Source organism: Pyrgilauda ruficollis, unplaced genomic scaffold (genome assembly GCF_017590135.1).
Source record: "Pyrgilauda ruficollis isolate IOZ18807 unplaced genomic scaffold, ASM1759013v1 scaffold12, whole genome shotgun sequence".
In the NCBI taxonomy this organism is placed as follows: Eukaryota; Metazoa; Chordata; class Aves; order Passeriformes; family Passeridae; genus Pyrgilauda; species Pyrgilauda ruficollis.
Genome location: NW_024510321.1, coordinates 2148698 through 2170799, shown reverse-complemented (window position 1 = coordinate 2170799; position 22102 = coordinate 2148698). Strand labels below are relative to the sequence as shown.

The window sequence follows — 22102 nt, the reverse complement described above, 5'->3', positions numbered from 1 at the left end:
CTGGTGGGCACAGCACATAAAAAAAAGGAAGCTGATCCTTCTAGCATAGATGTTGCTAGGGTAGATTATTTTATTCTTTAATATCTGGGCAACACAGGCTCTGATCTCCAGCAGAGAAACTGTTGAAAGGGCTGTTTTCAACTTTAGAACAGCCTCTTCCAGCTGAAGAAGCCTCTTGCTTATTTGTTTTCAAGACTACCAGTGTTGACACATCACTGACAAACAGAAATAACTCTGTATTATTTTTAAAGTGTTCTTTTTAGTGCTGCTCAGCAGAAATTTTTACTGAAGTTTGCCCAAAATCCTGAGAAGCTAAAGGAGCAACTGGAGAACAGCAACTACCGTGAAATATCAAAAACTAGTAAAAAGTACCTGATTTCTAGAAAAAAACACACACAAAAGTTGGTAAGAATACAAGTTTTCCTCAGGGTAACAGCAATAAGAATAGAAGAAAAAATATAATTCAGTACATTAATGTCCTGTTAATGGAACTGATTTTCATGGGAACCCAAAACCAAAGTTGCTAAAGGGCTTGCATTACTGTTTGCCTAATTTTTCTTAAAGAATTTCTTGAATTAAATTTAAAAAAAATGGGGAAACAAGCAAATTTCTTAAGAAGAACCCTGAAAATACCTAAGGAAAAATCAAAACAGTAGTAAGAGAGATGAGAACAGGAAAAACAAGCAGAAAGAAGCGCAAGAGTCTGCTGGGAAAGCAAAAATGTTCATGAACAGGCAAATGCTTCTTAAAAGCAAGTCTGCTCTGGGAAACTTCTTACAAGGTCCTGCCTCATTTCCTAATGCCTTGGAACAGGAAGGGAAATGGGTCACAACAGCAGAGCTTGAAAGAGATGACAGATGACTGCATTTGTTGAAGGCTTTCCACGAGCTCCTGATGTTGGTAACAGAACAAAGCTGTTCCTAGAATGCCAAAATTTCCCTATTGTATCCCTAAGACAACCCAGGAACTGATTTGTCCCCAGCCATTGAAATCAGGGTTTTTTTTTAATGGGTTTTATTTTTCCATGCTATATACAGATAGAATGATAAATCCTATCTTTTCCATTAGCTGCATAATTTGTAGTTTGAAACAACAATTTCCAGCACAGTGTTCCTCACTGACAATGCCTATGGTCATGTGTGGCCTCAATGAGCACCAAGTGACAGGCCACGATATTTTGCTTTTTTTCAGAGTAGCCTGTATTGAAAGATAAGGAGCTTTTTCACTTTAGAGAAGAAGCTGACCAAAATAACAGATTTATCCTATTAGTTTCTTTAGCACAAAGCCTGCTCTAGACCATGACCATGCTGTTCTTTTACAACAGTAGTACAGTTATTATTTGACACTTAAGTGATTTTACAAACTCCTAAGCTGTCTCTTAATAAAGAAGACTTTTTGGGAAGCAAAGAAGATCAGAATGAGTCGGCAAAGAGAGGAACCTCATCACTCTGCACAGCTCCTGAAAGGTGCCTGTGCTCAGCTGGGGCTGGGCTCTTTCTCCAGCAGCACTGACACAACCAGAGCACACAGCCTCCAGCTGCACCAAGGGAATACAGGCTGGATGTCAGGAAAAAGTTGTGGAATGGCTGCCCGGGGGGGTGGTGCAGTCACCATCCCTGGGTGTGTTTAACAAAGCCTGGATGTGGCACTGGGGGCCAGGGTTCAGTTGAGCTGTTGGGGCTGGGTTGGACTCGATGGTCTTGAAGGTCTTTTCCAACCTGGTCATTCTGGGAATTCTGGGAATAGTTTTGGAGAGGAGGTCTTGTTTTCTAAACACACCTTCCTCACCACATCTCCATGGTGACCAACAGAACCAAACACATGGAATTTTCCTGCTCTGACCAGCAAAGGTTAAGCAGGAGACAAAGCACAATGATTTACACCAATCTCAACTATCTGCCTCCACATGGAGAAGGATTCCCACCTCTCAGAAAGCCTGCCATTAATGATGTCCTCACCACAGAGCCCACACTCCTGCTGCTCCTCCAGCATGAAGCAGATGCTACTTTGACCTCAAGAACGCGCTCCCTCCAAGCTGTTTTCCTCATTTTGCTGGGCCCTATTCATGTGGGACAGATAGAAGATCCTTTTCCCTGTACTGTGCTATAAATAGAGATCCCTGAAGCAGAGAAGAGTGCTGGAGACACGACCACAGGGCATCCACTCAGCCTCCCAACATCACCTGGGAGACGATGGCATCATGCAGTGGGGAGAACGAGCCACAAATTTTGAAGTGAAGTGGAAATTCAGTGACAGGAATTCACCTGGGAGATGATGGCATCATGCAGTGGGGAGAACGAGCCATAACTTTTGGAGTGAGGTGGAATTCAGTGACAGGAAAAGCAGAGGGAGCAGCTGTTGCCCCCAGAAAAATCCTCCTCCTAATTCTTTCTTCTTCTCTGTTGCATGTTGATCAAGAGCTTCTCCTCTAACCCCGCAAGTACAGAAATCCCGTTCCTTGTTCATGCTTCACCTCATTAACTGGAGCCATCTGCCTGATCTGGATCTTGCTGTGAAACAAAAGCAAGGATGACTCCAGTGGAAGTGGGTTGGGAGTGAAATGGCAAAGTGCCCACAGACTTGTCAGGGCTCCCTCACCCACCACGAATGAAAGCAAAGGGAAAAAAAAGAGTTTGTATCTTGCTTTTCTCACCTTTCTCTACGTGGACTCCCCCTTCAAGTCTGAATGAATGAAATCTGTACTCACAAACACCTCAAAAGTCAGGTAACAAACTTACCCAGAAGAAAAAATTTACATGCAGAAAACACAAAAATTGAGTCAAGTTGCTAACTGAAGAATGGAAATTGAGATTTGAATTTATCCCAAAGAAAACAAAACATAATTCTCTCTCACAACACTCTAAAGAATAAAAAAAAAAAAGTGGCTGGAAGGTGTTGGGGAGCTGCCTGCTGCAGAGGAGGCAGGAAAAAATTATAAAAGAGTTCATGAGGCTGAATATTTTGTGCTCCCAGTGACACATCTGGCTCAGCATCCAAGCTGCAGGCAGGCTGATATACCCACAAATATCACATCTTACAATGCATCTTCTGCTGGGCTGAATAGCTGCTGCATTTGAAGGAAAACAAATATGCCACAGTTTCAGTAAATACAAGTTATTATTGAAAAAAATGTTGTATTGAAACTTTAGAGACAGAATGGACCATTCATTACCAGTATTAGAGCCACACTTGGACAAGCAGCTGCTCTGTGAGTAGAAGGTTTAAAAGAGAACTCAATACTTTAAAGAAGTTTTTGGGCTTTTTATTTTTTATTTTTTTTCACTTATAGAATAGAATTCAGCACTGAAAGTAACTGTTTAATCAAAACCATGCTCAATTTGGTGTTTCTTCCAACCATGAAGAAGTTTCTTCCCATGAAGAAGTGACAGAACACTTGACGTGTCAAGCACATCAAGTCACATCATGAAGCACTGATTAATCTGAAGCACTGATTTCATTTTTTCTACCAGAGCCAAATAATAATAAGAATTTTCTCACATATCATAATTACTCTGAACAAAATTTCAGTGCTGTGTTTTAAACTACTCCATAAAATACCCTTTCCCTCCTTTGAACAGGTCAGCATTTACAAAAATCAAGATTCCTACTGAGAAGGAAGTTGGCTTATCACATCAGCTTCAGAACGTGCCTGAAGCAACACAGAACACTGAATTCCAGTGAAATCAGCAGAAGCTTCCCCCATTCCTTCCCTTGCTCTGGAGTCTTTATCACCAGTTTTCATGTACCAACTCCACTGAACAGCAAAGACATAAGGGAAGTACCTCCAAGCCATTTTATACTCATTTCTAGTGGTAACTGCTTGACATTATTGTGCAATTTTCCTTGTCCATTTTTTAAGGAAAGGGTCACAACACATGAACTGACTGGGCCCAGCCAAAAGTGAACAGTGATGTGATAAATTATTAATAAAACATAAAAGACAGAGCAGATTTAACCAAGTGACCATCCGAGCAGCAGCTTAACAGAATTTAAACAATTCCTACCTGGCAGTGAAACTAATGCAAAAGAAAGAGCTTTAATGAAACAGCAGAGGAATTTAAGCAGTGGGTTGTCAGGTTTCATCTTCTTTCCTGAGAGGCAATTTTGTCATTCCTGGACATTTCATTTCACCAATTTAGAATCCAAGGCCCACTGGTGCTTCTCCCACCTTACTTTATTTCTGAATCTAGGCAAGATGCTCAGTGTAACTCCACCAAATTCAAGCAGCCTGCACAGCTCTGAAACAGCTCTCCTGGTAAAAATCACCAGTCCAACAGTGTAACAATATTCAAACATATTCAAAAGTCTTCAATGCTCTTTTGATTTCCTTAGAAGATTTTCTTACTTACTGTGTTAGCACTCAAAATAAAAACAGTATAAACACATTTATCTTTAACACAGCATTTAAAATAGCAATCTCACAGATTAATTTTACCTCATGAACCACCTGGAAGTTCAGCTATATTGATTTCTTCTACAAAGATATGAATATCTGAGTGCCTTTCATTCAGCTGAAGAAAACACTCTTTAATTAAATTATCTTCAATATAGTTTTTGATTTTTTTTTTAAATCTTTTACATTTTGATCTGGTCATTTTAGGAATGCTGTGATTTGTGTCCTGGTCTTGTGTGCAAGTATTGCATAACTCCAGAATTGCTCAATGAGGCAGCACAGAGTGAGGACACCTATGCAACCTCTCAAGGCATAAGATATATTTCAAAAAGAATTGTTTTGCAAAATGCAATCTGGACACTACTGACTCCAGACCATTTTAACTCACATTTTTCTACAGAAAAAACAAACTTGGTTTTATGTTTTAGTTTCTACTAAAAGTAGAAGTCCCATTTTCTCTCAGCTGTAGTTCTGCCAGTAGCCTCACTTCTTTTTGCTTTCCATTCCCCAGCACAGTGGAAAGGAAATTTTAGTAGCTTCCCATCCCTTTTTTTTTCCTCAGATGAATGTGTGCATACATGTTACACACGCCTCAGCTTTCCCTTCAGCACATCCAGGCTAGATTTCCCTCCTTTCACTCAAAATGTACCTTGGCTAGCAGAATAAGTCTAAAAATACATGTACAATCCCTCCTCTTGGCAGGATTTTCAGGTCATTTTACCTCTGTGAGAGCAGTTTCAGCAGGAACTGTTACAGTTCAGACTTTTACCTCCACACAGAAATCTCCATCACTTTCATCTGCTCTCCTTCCCTCACTCCCACCAAACAGTTCCTTGCTCTTTCTCCTGAGCTTTTCAGAATTCTAAACACAACCAGCAGAACTCAAACCAGAATAAAATGGACTGGACAAGGGAAGGAAGGAATCAGCTGCATCAGACATGAAAAATTGTGTGAAAAGCAGAAGGATAAAAAGCCCATAGAGATATCTCCATTTCTGCCATTATTCTCCACTATGGATTCACCTGTATTTGCAATCTCAGTCTCATGGAAACTGTATGGAAAACTTGGCATGATTTGCCATATTGAACTAAAATTCTTCAGATCATAACACAAATGCTCTCAGGGTTATCAGATCTATAAAGAAGAAATTTGTGTTGCATTGTTTGTATTCCATCTGTATTTGCATCTAAAATCTCCATACATTCATCTGACTCATGAAACAAAACTTAATAACCTGGAAAAATGGCCAAAAGCTGCTATCCCTGAATTCAGCATGTATTGAATGGAAGTGGACTTCTTAGAAAAAAAAAGGTCTAAATAATAATGGTTCTTTTGATTTGTTTTTATGTCACTGAAAACCCTTTAAAATGATGTTCAGAAGGTTCCACTATGCTCCAGTGGGACACATTTTAACCTTCCTGTAATCAGGAAAGGGAACCAAAGCTGGGGACAGCTCAGCAGTTGAAATTTTATGAGAAGTCTCCATTTTTTTTAGTGTCTTAGTCAGGTTTTAAATGTTGGTTGTTTACAGAATGTAAAGTACCAACACCCACAACAGAAATGTTACTTTTATATTACAGATGAACAGACAGTATTAGCAATCCACCATCAAACCAGTAATTTTTTTCCTGTACCTCACAGCTGTTCCCCACGAGGGAAATCTGTTAGGACAAACCTTTGGAAACAGAATTAATCCTTGCTTACAAAACACCCACATGACAGCAAAATAAGACAAAATCCTGACCTTCTGAAGTCCTCCATTCTCCTCCACCAAAGGAGGCAGAGCACTGGTGCTGTTGGTGGATGGTGGCTCGACATTGTAGTCACGAAAGCAGCAGAATAAGGTGCTAAAGATACTTCGACTCCTCTGCTTCTTCAAGCTGATATTACATTGGGACACTGGATAAAAAAAACACACAGCAGAAAAATAAATTCATGTGGTACAGAGCTGGTTTTCCAGATTACAACAACTGAATTGAAGATGTAAGGTTTCTATACCCAGAAATGTTTATCAAGTCTTAAGATTACTGAGATTCTCCAGCAGATTGAGACTGCTCTTCTTCTTTTTTAACACATTTTTTCCTTGCCAGACTCGTACAGTGACATCCTGGAACTCTGCATAATCACATTGAGACAACACAGAGAGTTTTCCCAGTAACATCCAAGGTGGATACTGTAATTACACAAAATAACTCACTGCTAAAATTCATCTCTGGATCCAGGAAGCAAAGAGACCTAAAAACCAGAGATGCACTAAATGCCTGCTGCAGTGTTTCTACACAACTACACAATCATGTGTGGAACATTTTTACAAGTCCTGCAAAGGTCAGGAAAATCTCTGAGATTTTTCTGAGCTTCCTCTGTTACTGTTTGACAGCATTGCTGGAGGACAGAAGACACACCACAGAGGCTACAAGAACAAGGGTGGTACTAAACAGGAGCCCTGGCTTTGACTTTCAGTTTGTTTACTGGTCTACCAGGATAAAAATAACCCTAAAGTGGTAAAAAAAAATTACATACAGCTGAATGAAAGCAAGTGTAGCATTTTTAAGGAATGAAAACTGTATTTGAAAGCAACAGTTTAGAGAAAAGAAATGCACCCAAGGCATCTAGGGATGGCCATAAGGAAAAAAAAACCCTGAACACACATTAAAGTAAAAAAAATATTAAAACAGAAGACTTGTAGAACAGTTTTAGAATGTTTTAAGTAATACTTGATGTGTTCAGCAAATATTTTAATGATTTATTATCATGCTTGTAGATAATGCTTATTTAGAAGTATTTCTTTCCTGCTTTGGGTAGGCAATCAACCCCCTCCAATCCCAAAGTTAGAGGGTGAGTAAAATTCTCAGTAAGTCCCATCATTCCCATATTTGCCAAAATACTTTTCCACTTTAAGGCAGTGAGCACTGCCCAAGTTTAGTTATTAATTGCTATTAAGAGCAAAGTGTACCAATAAAAAAACTAAATGGGTTTTATAGACTTTCCCCAATTTAAATAGTGCTCCCATAACAGGATGAAGTCAGAACTGTGCAGAGATTTGTGTGCTTAAGGAAGTGTTTCATTACTTTAAAAAACATTTGTAAACTGAAACCAACCCAGCATCACTTATCAATACTCCAGTCAAACAGAAAACACATGAAGAACTGTGGCCACCAGTGCTACAAGTTACAGTCAAAGGCTAATTCTCAAAATGTCATATTCTGTTTGCAACAACACAATTTTAGAAATCCCCAAAGGATACCTGGGCAGCTGGGAAGGACATTTTCAAAGCACTCAGAAAAAATGGTATTGCAAGCACAAGCAAGTTAGTTGCAATACAATCCTGGCAAGGAGAACTCCTTTCCGACATTAAAAATTGAAATATGCTGAAATTAGAACGGGAAGAACAATGCTGTGTGTCCTGCTGCCTACAGCTACTGCCACAGAAACCTTGCTAAGAATTTCTGGTTTGTTTTCAGCCTCTACTTAAAAATATGAGGGCAAATTATCTCATTTGAGCGCAGGTATCAATTACAGCAGGGTGCTTAAATTCCTAACTCACAGCCTCAACTGTACAACAGATCAATGGGAACACCAAACCCACTCCAGAATTATACTTGTATCATCTCTACTTCCTACAGAAAGAGACAATAAACTGTCTAAATAAACAGTCAAAAATCTCTAGACAAAAAATGCTGATTGGTCCAAGTCTTCTAAGAATACTTGGATCAAATCATATATTTGAAATCTGGCCACTCCCTTCACTTAGTGAAACATTTTACTAGGGAAAAAAATCCTTCACGTTGGTTTTGAGTCTTGACAATTCTGCCATTTGTAACACAGTGCTGTTTCAAAAAGGTCTTTGCACTAATTTAAATGTTATTTTAACAGGATTTTCTTTAATAAGCTATTATAGAGGCTTTACAGTGACTTAATAAATGATAATTTTGGATGCAGTAAGGAGCAGAAATTTTCAGTGGCTTTATGAGCTGTGTTACATTAAAATACAAGTACTGCACACAGAAAATGTTTGCACCCATATCTCATTTTTAGCTACTCTGACAGTGTTGTGCATCATGGAAAATAGTTTCTCCTTCCTCAGTTACCCTGAGCCACCTGCAATCTGTGTTCTGTTTACTGGATTTCTTCTCCTTGAAGCAGTGACAGCATAAATATAACAACTATAAAGGTGCAAAGAAGCATTGATGTTGAATTATCAACACAAATTTAGGCATTCTGGATGGCAGCAAACTTTAAAGAGAAAAAAAAGCTGAGGACAAAACCTGGCATTCCTTAAATAGTTAATAGGTGAGAGCAGGTACTAACAATAATGGAAGGGTAAACTGAGTTATCCAAACTGCAGGTCTGAGCAGCATCCAGCATATGGAGTTTGAAAAAAAAATAAATTAAGATTTTCTTTTCTCCCCCCTCCATCTGTTAGAAGTTACAACCTCAGTTTCTGGAGCTGATTTCCTCCCCAGACACTGAACCATCACTACCCCAGCACACCGAACACCGAGGACACTTCAGTGACGTTTTCCATCTCAAACCCTGCACATGGAACACGTCAACACCACAGCCCAAAAAAGCCAGGCAGAACAACCCCACAACATGAAAATGTGTTATCTGTGAAAGCAGAGAAGACTGAGAGCAGCAGGTGTCTGCAGGAGGGTTGAAGAAAGGCTCAGGGTGAGCTGGAGAGCTGCTCTCCCCTCCCACCACCCCAGGTTCACTGCAAGTGCAGTTTAAGGACCTCCTCACCTGAACACACCAAATGTGTGTGTGCAATAATCCTCCACAAATTCCCCTTTCAAGGCCTTGCCCCATTGCTTTTTGAACCTACACCAACTTTTAGAGTCCACAATATCACATGGCAGTGAAGTCCACAGCTCAGCCAAGAGTTCAGCTGCTTCAGAACTCCGAGCATCCTTTTTCTTACCTTTCTGCAGGCCCTAATTGGTATTTTTAAAGCAGGAAGAGAGGGACTGGAAGCACACAAAATATCCAGGATGAAAGGAAGAAACTCCACCTTGAATTTATACACCCACACAATGCTTTGTTCTCTTGCTTTTCTAATAATTCTTAACATCTTACTTGAGTTTTACAACAAGTGAGCATTGGGCTAATGTGATTTTTCAGATCTGATTATAACACCAAGATCTCTTCATTAGAAGGGATTTCAGGCATCACTGCAAACATAAATCAAGAATTCTTATATCCTTCCATGCAGAAAATGTCATATGTATCTACATTTAATTCCATCTGCTATTTTAAAGGCCAGTCATTTGAAGTCATGCTGCCTTCCTACAACTTTTCACAGTTAAATTTTAAATCTACACACAGATGCACACATAAACACACACATATATTTATATGCACCAACAAATACATAACCTTTTCCCTCACTAACTCTGATCACTTTATTTATTTTTCCATGTGGCTTAAGGCCATGCTGAAGAGCAGAGTGCACTGCTTCACTCCTGGGGGTCTGCAAGAGCCTTCAGTGAAAAATTTGGTCAAATGACCTGAATTTGTAAAACATTATTTGCAGCCAGAGTGAGAAACAGGAGCACAGTTCTTAGTATCTAGAAGGGAAGTAACTCTGTCCCCAATTCAGGCTCTCACCTGTAATTTCCAGATGCCATTTCTAAGGAGAAGCCTCACTGCCCAGGACCCCTGTGCCACCCACAGTTTGAGGGCATGTTAATCCCTGAATCATTTGGGATCCAAAGACAGTTCCAGAACTGTGCTCTAGGAAGTCTTCTAGCAAGTCTTAACAAACCCACAGCACTGCAAAGGCTGGGGAGGAGCCCAAGGAAAGATAAAGAAAATTTTAAAATACATTACTACAATCACATAACCTTAAATGAGAGGTATGGAGCCACACTGGGTGGTTTCCAAGAGAACAGGGAGACAAAGGCCATAACAAACCCCAAGTATTAACACACACAGGTATAATAACTCAAATGTTAGAACAGAAATTAATACAAGAGGTGCTAATGGAAGTAATCTACAGCATCTTCTCCAAGCTCCTTTCACACACAGGAAAGAGGAGGCAGAAGGGCTGTGCTGCTCTGCCACCAGGACACTTCCAGCAGCAGCACAAGTTACACAGCCAAGAAGATTTTCCTCTCATGCACTGTACTCTAAATAAGTTTAGTTGAGGGCTTCCCCAATCAGATTTTGCTGTGGTGGTGTGAAATTACAAAAGCAGATTCTTGTGAACGGCCACAGCATCACAAAGCCCTCGCTGCTGCAAGAAGCCACCTCGGATGACTGGAAGGCTCCAAGCCCACCCCTCTGCAGTCAGGAGTGAGCTAATTACTGCTGAATTTGTCCTAATTAAATGAATGCAATATCCAGTTCTTCCCAATAATATAAACCGGGTAATGAGGAGACTTCTCTGCTTACAGATGAACTCACTAAATGCAATAAAATGAACATCTGGGTATGGTGAGCTCTCACCATGAATTTGTTTATAACACAGGACGGGAAGAGGCAAGTCAGAATTAAGTGGTATTAAACAAAGCCTTTCTTCAAAGGAAGCAGTTTTAAAATCTATACACAATTAGAAATGCCTAATTTCTCCAACTACTTAAGAGGCTGTACCTGATCTTCTCAAAAAAAAGAAATTTTATATCCCACATGCCTCAAGATAGAAAGAGTTAAGTAGAAAATCACCAACTTGCTGACATAGCTCCTCCTCTGTGATGTGACCAGGACAGAAATTGTTTTACAACACCTGGTGCCAAATCTGCATGTGATGCTCTCATAACTTTGGTTTTAAAATGCCATTTGCAGTTTATCATTGAAAGGTTTCATCTCCTCTGTAAACTTTGCAGCAAACACAGCAATAAAAGCACTGTCACATACCTGAAATAACCACCCACAACTGGTTTAACCTTCAAGCATGTAAAGCCCAAGCAAATTGCTCTGTTTAAATTCAACATGTGATACTCCAGAACTACATTAATTTCAACTGAAACTGGCAACCTTTCTCCCCCCAGCAGCACAATTAAGTAGAAGTAAGGTTTTGGGTTTTCCACTGAAATTATTACTTTGAAGGGAGAGATCCCAGATTAGTTTACTGAAATAAAAATCTTTCCAAAACATTTGACTCTCCCTCTCCACCAACCTGTTTCCCAGGCCTTCCATTAGTAGATTGCTCTGGATGGAGTTGATGGGCAAAGAAAAAAACTTGAATACATAAGGCAGGTGGGGACAGGAAGGAAAAATAATCAAATAACTTATTTTTCTTTTTGAGAGAATTTCTTTAGGTCAGTGCCCTTGGATTGGAAAAAAAAAAAAAAAAAAGTCAACATGATTGAGGAACTACTAGGGGAATTTTAGGAAAAAACTGAACATTACTCTTAGTAAGTGATTCCACGATGCTTTGGAAAACAAGCTTATGAGTTGCATCTCATAAGCTAGGATGAAATAGCTACACAAGAACTGCTTTTCCTATAACCTATCCTTCTATCTACTTACTCTAACAGAAGCTATCCAGTGGATATCAGAAACTACAGTTTCACTTCCATCCCTCCCAAAGTCCTCTAAAATACAATTTCACAAAATACCTAGGACAAAAATCATCAGGATGGATGTTAATTCATCCATCTATTCAGCTAAAGCTGTATGAAGAAAAAAGAACTCTACCTAACCAAACAAAGCTTTGGAAATGTTTCTGTTGCAGCAGCTTAAAGCTAAAAAACCCCCCTTATTTCACCCTACATACATTATTTATTACAGCCCTCAAATCTGGGTAGATTAAATATCTGCTGTTGGTTATTGGATGCTCATATTTTAAGGATCAAAGGTAGTGAAATTCTAAAGTCACTTTTAAAAGACACAACTGAGAACTCAGCACTGCTATCTCTGTAAGGGCTGTGATGCTTCACAAAATGTAGCCAGTAAATGCTAAAAACACCAACTGCACACAGAAGCCTCTTAAATGACAAAGAGGGATAAGAAACCATGAAAAGGCACAAAACAGCACAAGAAGCTGATGGATCTCAAGGCAAATTCCAAAACCTTTTAAAACTGTTGCTACACTTCAGACTTCACACTGTGGTTTGGCTGGACACATATATATGATGGTATAACTTTCATAGATGTGTCAGCTTCTCATATAAGCCATGATTTAAACATCTTTTGCAGTATTCCACAAGTGAGGAGAGTTGCTACTAGGCAAGATCATGTAAAAATAAATTAATCTGTCAGAGCCCACCTCTGGCATTTATTCAGCCCTAAAACCAAAGGCAGATCCATGGCTTCAGGGATATCCACATTTCAGAGCAAAGCTCAAAAGTTAAATACTGCTTTAAGAACCCAATTAACCTGCTGAACCATGTTCTGAGCAAAATACCTTCAAACTCAAATTAAACAGAGCAGATTTTGGCCGCCCTCTCCCCTGCTCCAGTGCCTGACAAGCTGACAGGGCTACACCGAGACCACTTCCAATTCTGAGAAGCAGCACATGCAGATCTGCATCTCCAAAGGACTGAAAAGTCGGGCTCCTGTAATCCAGGAGGAACTAATTAACAAGCAGCACTTTCATTCTTGTGCCTGTATTGCTTGCCACTGAAACAGCCACTGGGATCAGAAGATGGATGAGGATACAAAGGAGGAGTTAGGAGATGCTCACTCCAGTAACTCCCCCAGCAAGAGGAGCCAGGGAGCTGCTGTACCTTTGCCTTTGGTATAAATACCTGGACAGTTCTTGAAGAGGAGCTGAACGTGCCCATCCAGCCTTGCTCTCCCTGGAGCAGCCAGGAGGGACGTGCCCCATTCTTCAAGGATTACCTGTGCACACCTCCTTTCCAAACGGGCTGAAAAACTACTGAGCACATTGAAAAAGTTGCTACAAGGATATACAACAATTTTAAATGCACACATACAGAGTTCACAGTAAAATCTTTTCCTAGTATTTGCTTTGAGAAGCGTGATAGCATTTCATAGTTTCCAGAGCAGCCTGTGAACACACATGCTCAAAATATACATATGCTTAAAGAAGTAAATGATTAAATAAAATAAGTAAGTGGTCACACCCCACAATCACCCTTCCATCAGCTGATAGTCTGAAACACGTATAAAGGACCAGAACCGCTTAAGAAAAAAAAAAAAAAAAAAAAGATAAAAAATTGAAAGAAACAATGCACTCATCTGACACTACACTACAGTCATTTCACACTACACTCAAGGCCAGGTTTGCAGCACAGGAGTTCAGTGCTAGCTGGCAGAAGCGATTCAACTCCAAGCTTTTTGCCTTGAAATCTTTCACTCCTGGAACAAAATTCATGTAGTGTAAAAGTGATGCCTTAAACCAGTTTAAGGGCCAAGTAAAACACAGCAAATAATGAGAAAGTAGCTGCAGTGCCACAAGATTGCCATGGTTTGTAACTGGGTGGTAAACCAAGCTAACTGAACTATGCAAGCAATGCTATGGCGATGTATTATGATACAAAATAAACAGAACTTTCTGCAGGGGCATTATGGAGCCATTTTCCTGTCCCTGCAGCACTTCAAGTGTTTTGTCTCAGCCCAATAATTTATAAATATTACAGAGCAACAGCCACACACTGATACATTTACAGCACCGGCACACCATGATGGTTCCCTTTAAAAATGGTATTTTTCTAAAAAACAAAACATTTCAGCCTCTGTGCTGTTTCTCTGCTGTTTGAGCAAGGTTGGAGCTGCTGGAGCTGGATATTTTCCCAGCGCCGAGGTTTGGAGCGGCAGTTGAACAGGAAATACTGCGCAGTCTGTGCATGCATTACATTCCTGTCCCGCCCCGGGCAGCCGCCAACAAACAAACCTTTCTTCTAGTAAAAGAGAGAGAGAGAAAAAAAATACACTGCACAAAGTTCACAAGCAGATGTGGCCTGTGAATCCAACCCAGCCTTTTCTGCTGATAAAAAGAATTTGATGTATTTGCAATGTTGGTGTAACGTCACGCTTTGGTGGAGCTGGATCAGCAAAGACCTGGCAGTTTAAAGCTGCAAAATCTGCACTGCTGTGGTTCCCTGAGCTGCTGCACCCACGGCAGAGGTTTTCTCTTGAGGAGGGTTTGCCAAATATCAGTAGCAGCTTACAATAAAAAGGATTGTTTTATTTCTATTTTATTCAGCACTTAAGTTTGTTTTCCACCATCAACCACACACAGCAACCAGATCAGATGTTTGCAAATCTCAACTCAATTTCGAATCACTCCAAGGTTGGCCTGTTTGAAAAAAAATTCTGGAAAATATTTAATAATGATTTGTTAAATACTTGGGAAGGAAGACAAAGGAGAAACAAACAAACAGGAACAGGAGCAGCACATGGGGTCAAAATGGCCGGATCTTGGCGTTTGTCAGTCAGGGCTGATCCCCTCTGGCATGGGGAGAGGATCCAAGTGGGAACGCGGGGAAGTGAATGTAAACAAGCACGTGTTTATAGAGCAGAAATATGTCCAGCATCCGCTCTGCTCCAGCCTCTGCTGACGTGGGACACGCTGGGAAAGGCAGGGAAGAACAATTTGCTCCATCCCCAGCAGCTCAAACTCAAGGGAAAAGCAGGAACAGGCGAGGAACCGGCGGCACCTGGAGCCGTAACACAGCCCAGGCAGTAACTGCTGCCCCACACATTAACTTAACTCACAGCTGGCATCATCATCACCATCATCATCATCATATTTTAAAAAGTCTTGGAACCAATGCTGATAGAAGAAAGAGGGATAAACAAGTTTTTCATGAGCTTGTTTGGGAGAGTATTTTCTTATTGCACCGGGTATGAACAGACAGAAGGATGGACACACACAGAGCCTCTGCAGCCCCAGGCCACATTTTCTTGAAGAACTTATGCCATGAAATTAGTGTGAAGTTATTGAAGAGCTCCAAAAACCTCTTTTTCTGTGCTTCCCACACAGCTTTTACCCAATCATTGATTTTTTAAGAGAGATCCAAACCTGAAGAATATTGCAGAACACGGTACCTATAATCAGCTTGTTTCCTGATCAGATTGAGTCAGTTTAATAAACTGGTCTTTATATGGATTTTAATAGGGTTTTCTTTCCCCCCAGTGACCAAATTCAGAGCCTGGGGTTGTGAAATTAAGCAGAGCTTCTTCCTGCCTCTTGCCACACGCAGGTTGACTCAAATTTAAGTGACAGTTTTAGTTCTTTTATTTGACTTGAAAAGTGTAAGACAAGTGGTTCACCAAACACAAAGGTCGAAGAAATTCCTCTACTCTCTCCCCCAAAAAATACCATTACACCTATAACCAAAGCCTTATCAAAACCTTGCTCATCTGAGGAGAATAAGTTTAATTTAATTTTCCTAAATATAACCCAAAGATGTTCCCATAGAGACAGCAACATTCTATATGGTACTTTTTGCAGCAAATACTTCAGCAAGACATCAAATCCAAAGCATTAGTCTATTTTTGCAAGCTTTCTCCTCTCTTTCCTAGGAACAGCTCTTCTCTAACAAATTCATCTTGCAAAAATATGTTAAAGGGTGCTCCTCTGCAAAGAAGGGTTTTGTTTCTCCATTCTGCCTTATGAATTTTTCATTCCCTCCCTGGGGATATTTTCGGGCCAGGCTACAAGTCTAATTCCTGACAGTGAAATTCACTCATCCAAAGCTTGCTCCCCAAAAGACACATCCCTAATAGGAAAAAATCAAAACTGGGACATCTTTTCTGCAGTCCCTTTGACTTCTCTTTCTAAACCCCATTTATTTCTCTCAACCCACTGGTATTTTGTGGATATTGAGTGCAGGTCTCACAAAACATTCACCCTGTGAGAAAATACACATCTGAAACGATGCTGCTTCTGGTGACAAGTTCTACAGAACCAAAGCCACTTATATCATGTAAGTTCTGGAAAAGATTCTTAATGGAGCAGGGAACAATGTGTGACCATATATGAAATATTTACCTTGTTTCTTTGGAAGAAAAATAGAGGTGGCTTAGCTTCAAAAAGACACAGACTTAAACAGAGATGTAGATTTATTTGGTGTCATTACTGTTTTTCCTATTCCTCCATGCCCCTCCTCAAATTTCTCTGTATTATGAAACCCAGATACAAAGGAATAAAGAGGAATCCCACTCCCTTGGAAGAGGAAACTTTCTCTGAATCACTGTATTATCTTCAGTGCTTCAGTCATTAATAGAATCGGAAAGTAACAGCTGTTTCTAACAACTAAAAATGCTCTTAAAATCAATTTACAGGCATCATACAGCAAGTATTACTTAGCAGGTTACTGGAATCCAGCCCTTCTGGGAGCAAAATAAAAACATCAGGTTTTGATTATAAACTTATTTGTTGCAGGGATTTCTCAATAAGAGGTCTGGGTTACACTGGAGTGTATCTGCTGGGACAGAATCTCACTTGAAGAAATTGTTGCCAAGGTAATTTCTTCTCCAGCTTTAGCGTTCATGAAGCAGGTTTTACCCTATCTTGGATTACTCTTCATAAATTCTTTTTTAAAGATAATTACAATATTTATAGACATGTAATATAAATGCCTATTACAGAGAGAAAAATGTAATTTTATTTGCTGCCTTCTTCTTCAAGCTGTTGAATCCACCCTCACCAGTTAAGCTGGAAAGGATTTTGATCAATTTACGTTTTCAGTAAAACCTACACATCTTCTGTAACTATTTTAGATCTAAAGTAATTACAATATCAACCACTGTGGGTTTTCAGTTCAATTGAAGTGTCACCTGCAGAACAGCAGCTCTGCCAGGTATCTCTGACAAAAAATTGAAGCTGTAACAGAGCATCTATTGTTATACACTAAGTAAAGAAGTAAGGAAAAATCCCCCACAGAAGCACACTGCAAAGTCTCATTAATAATTTGCTAAAATATCTCACATTGCCCTGGTGCTGCATCTCTCCTTCACTTTTCAAACTCTTTTTCTTTTTTATTTTCTTTTTTTTTTTTTTTTTTTTTTTTTTTAATATTAACTGTGTTTTCAACTGATCCCAAGAAATAAGCTGGAAAATATTCAACCCTAGCTCTTCTGACCTTGTACTTTGGAGTCATGAGTATTTTATCCATTCAGCATTCCCAGACCATTAAAAGCAGCACATTCCCACCTGGAAATATGATATTTAGAAAGCTAAAACTAGATTAAGAATGAAACAAAAGATACAGGAAACTGAAAGCTCTGTATGATAAAGTGACTACAGTTTTGACAAAAAATAAAAGCAGTGAAACTTGATGAACTTCCAGCAATTCCTTTCTAGAACAAAGCCACAGTTCACTGCCTGTTGAGAAATCCAGCTGTAAGAAAAAATATTTTTATAAAAAAAGTTTTACAAGGAGGGGATTTTTTAAAAAGCATTCTGGTGTCTTAAACAAGCACTCAGATGCCTCCACCACACTGACAATTCAGCTGCAGGTTGGAACAGCTGCAGACACGTTTAACTGCCTCTCTTCTGACCTATTTGAAATATCCTAAACTTTGTACTAAAGGAATGCACAAGATTTAATGGCCATGCTTCAACTCCTGACCATCCTGTAGCACTGAGAGCAGCCCACTTGCTATTTCACAGAGGAGGCATGAGAAAGTATGAATAACTGAGTGCTGTGTAACTGAGGATATTAAATAACCAGTGTCTTTAGGGCTACAAATTTAGAAACTTTAAAAATAAACTGTTTCCTTAATTATATTTGAGGAAAAAAACCCCAACAAAAGCAGTACAGTGATTTTTCGATGCTTACTAGAGCAAAAATTATTATAATTGTAACTATGTTGATTCATTCTACAAACCCCACTCCTGTTATCCCCAAACAAAGACCACATATTGATCTTACCAAAGGCAGACTAAAAGGAGGTAAAAAACTTACACCTGACCCTATTAACAAGGCAGAAACTCTTCCCCAGCTTACTTCTGCAGCATGTGCCTTTGTGCTAATTTTAAGAGAGAATCCAGGCATGAGGCAAGAGAAATTGTTCTAATTCTGCATCTTGTCCAAGCAGCCTCTGTTAACCTACATTCCTGCCCAAGCTGTTTATGCAGAACACTACAGATCAGCTGGTCTCTGCCCAATCTGGCAAAACCCCTGCTGCTCTCCTCCAGCACTGATGCAGAGGCAAGGGTGAGCTGTGTATTTAGTACATAATGATGCAATACTATCCCCACTGCTTTGCATCCTTTTCTTTCTTGGCATGGAAGACCCAGATTTCCACCATTTACATTAAACAGATCACAGCAGCACTGCATGGTTTGGGCTGGAAGGGACCTGAAAGATCAGCTGGTTCCACCCCCTGCCATGTGCAGGGACACCTTCCACTATGCCAGGCTGCTCCAAGCCCTGTCCAGCCTGGCCTTGGACACTTCCAGGGATGGGGTGAGAAATCTTCCAGCCCTGCTGTTCTCAGAGGTGAAGGAAGCACATTTCATCTCCTAGGGAGGCAGGAGCCTTGCCTTACCACCAGCACTCAGCAGCAGAGGTCCCAATTTGGCTCAGGACAGAGAAGCAGATAAGGGCTTCTCAAAGGTCCCACTCTGGCTCAGGGCCGATGAGCTCAGGCAGGAGCCCCGAGAAGAAGACGAATCCAGCACATTTCCTGCACTTAGCTCAGATGGGAAACCCCAGGCATGAGGGCCCATAAATGCTGGATCACATGAAGTCTATACTTACAGAAATACCCATGCACTCAGAGAGCCACGCTGAGTTCTTGCTGCTCCTCCTCTCCCAGCAGGTAACAAGGTCCAAGTCGAGGCACCCCAGCCAGCACTGCCACCAGCATTGCTCCTCTTCAGCTACTTCCAGCTCTCCATGCTGCTCTCACCACCCCAGCCCGTGCCCCTCTGCAGTTCAGGTGGCTGCACTGACCCCACACACAGGTGTTCACACAACCACCCCCTGCCACGTGGGCTGTAACTCAGACTGAGGGAAACAGGGGTACAAAACCAACAATTTCTAACTGAAAACCCTCCAGGACCCCCCAGCTGCGTGCAGCAAAGCTGCACTGAGAAAAGCAGTGCCTAAGACAGTCACACCTGCACAGCTGGGTGTGTTGTTTATCCTGATAGCTTTAAAAATCCCTTTTGGCACCTACAGTAAGTATTATGTTCCGTACCATACCACGGCACAAGCAATTTGAAAGGCTTTTTTCTGCCTACTGGTTGAGCACTATCAGTTTGGGCAGAGCCCACTTGGCTCCTTCTGCCCAGCCCCAGCACATTCAATGGATTACTCAAATCTAAACAGATTCTGCATTTCAATTGCCCTCCCAAAGCTCTACAGAGCTGCAGCAGGAAAGCTCTGTATGCTCTGGCACGCCTGCTGCAAAGCAAGATAAATATCTGGCACCTCTCCTGCTCCTACATAACCAGAACGAGGACAAATAGCTGCATTATTGGCTTCATTAGGGCCTGTCTTAGATCTTATTTCTCCTGGTGACATAGAAAAACATGACAAGGGAGATACTTGCCAAAGGAAGCAGTGAATGCCCCATCTCTGGAAGTGCCCAAGGCCCTGGAAGTGTTGGAAGGGGCCTGGAGCAGCCTGGTCTAGGGCAAGGTGTCCTGCATGGCATGGGAGGTGGAACTGGATGATCTTTAATGTCCCTTCCAACCCAAACCGTTCTGGGATTCTGTGAAATCCATGACCCAACAGGATTTTCCCAGATCAAAATCTAACAAACATCCAGATTTGTACTCTTGACATAACTCCTGCAGTGCTGCAGGGACATTCTCCTTTCTGCTCAAGAACTGCACTCCAGTGACACATGAGCAGAAATCAAGGCCTGAGTCCCCTCCCACGGGTCCCCACACACACACAAGGAATTCCAGCCCTACAAAAAAAAACAAAGTAAGGTCCAGTGTGTTTGAGACACTCTCTGCCAAAACCTTCTGCCAAGACCCAGCCAGCTGGTGGGGGGAAGTCTCTGGGTGGTAATGGGTCTTGACACTGAAAAAAAATTGGTTTATTTTCTTGTTCTAACTACATCATCATAGCTCTCAAGTAGTTTCTGTTAATTTTCCCCTCACCCTCCAGGCAGCTCGGCCCAGCTGACCACAGCAGAGCTCACAAAGCCAAGCTGATAAGCACTTGTAGGGCACAATGCATCTCATTTGTCTACACCAGAACCCACCCTAAAAATGCCAATATTGTTTTTCTTCTCTCCCCTGGGAACCCCTGATGAACAGCTCAGCTGTTTATATTGCAAACATTTACAGTTAAGGGAAAGATCACCATCCCCCACATCACTGCTTCAGTCCTTCCTGTAAGTCACTGGAGGTGGCCAAGACCAGGAACAGTCCAGCAAAACTTGCTTATCCTAAAAATGCTGCAAAATAACCCCTTCATTTAATCCTCCTGCTTCTGTGCCCAGTGCTACTATTTCCTGACCACTCCACACTACTGATCTGCACATCCAAAATGGAAAACACTGTTCATAAGGAAAACAAAACACAGGACTAGGGCTTAACGTGAAGTTCCTCAGCAAGGCTGACCTGGGAGCTCTGGACACTCAGCACATTTTCCTGCTCCTCTCAGGTGCTGCTTCCAGGATTCCTGAGGAATCCTGTGAGTTCTCCAGGAGGTGCTGCAAGAAAAATGCCACCATACAGAAAATTCTGATGGCAGAACATTTAGTGGAAGACTGTTTGCTCCAAGTATTTTTTGTACCAGCTGAAAGACCACAACACAATTCCCAAAGGAGAGAGCTTACGCAAACAGGGCGAAGCTTCTGGATAGGATTTCACAGCAGATTTTTTTTTTTTTTGAACACTCTTCCTTCCTCCTTTTGCCCAGAGGTGAAAGTGGAAAGTTTTCTCAGGCAGAAGATGCCTTGGCCACTGAGCACTTAAGCAAACACATTATCCACAAAACTTGGGGGTTTTTTCCTCTCTCATTTTAAGAAATCAGATTGTTCAAAGGCCTTATTTAATCAGCTGGTGCACACCTACAGCTGAGCCCAAGCACTGAGGAAGCTGTTTCAGCCCAGCCTCCAATGAAGGATGAGCACAATTTCCAAACACCTGTGACAAGCCACATGTCAAAACATGCTTCCAGCACCACCTGATAATACCATGAGATGATTGCAACACTCTGGGATGTTTGTACCTGCTCTCTGGGCACAGGTTTTAAGTTTCCCACCACTACCTTGCATTTTCTCTTCAGTCCCAAAGATTATTGTATTCAGGGTTAACATTAAAAAAATGGCAATTTCTATAAATCTGAGACATTCCTCCTGTTCTTTTGCTTATGGTACACCTGTATCAGTTTATAATTTACACCCTGAAAGTTTCACAGCAAATACTGAAGGAATGTGGCTCCAAGTATGTATCAAACAGGTATTTTCTCTTGCAACCCCAAGTTTTGGACACTCCCATCAAAAGGAAAGACAATTCAACAGTTCCAAGTAATGCCAGAAGGCATTAACTGTACCAAATGACAGCTGGGGACGCAGAATTGAGGCTTTCTAAACTCTGGCTCAAGTGGCAAAAAGACAACACTGCACTGTACTTCTTAATAGGATGTATGTCCTGCAAAGCACAGGGAATTTGGTCAGCCCCATCCATGAAAACCAGTTAAAGTCCAAAGAGAACCTTGATCCACTTTTCTACTCCACTCCAAATTTCCATTTTTTGGACAAGCAGCTCCCAAGTCTCTGTGCAACAGTTCCTTGTTCATATTTTTTAAACCCAGTGTAAAAACCAACTGCAGAACATTTTCTGCTTCAGTTTTATTCTTAGGTAAGGCACACACACAGCCTTTGAGT

The 22102-nt window shown here is 41.0% G+C and overlaps 1 protein-coding gene across 5 annotated transcripts in view; it reads right to left on the bottom strand.

The window, feature by feature from the left end:
- CTDSPL (CTD small phosphatase like) overlaps positions 1 to 22102 on the bottom strand; it is an 80853-nt gene that overhangs the window by 28969 nt on the left and 29782 nt on the right. For all 5 annotated transcript variants that reach the window (XM_041488134.1, XM_041488153.1, XM_041488161.1 and 2 more), the window contains exon 2: positions 6138 to 6292. In XM_041488134.1, the coding sequence (XP_041344068.1) occupies positions 6138 to 6292 (155 nt within the window). The remainder of the gene's footprint in view (positions 1 to 6137; positions 6293 to 22102) is intronic.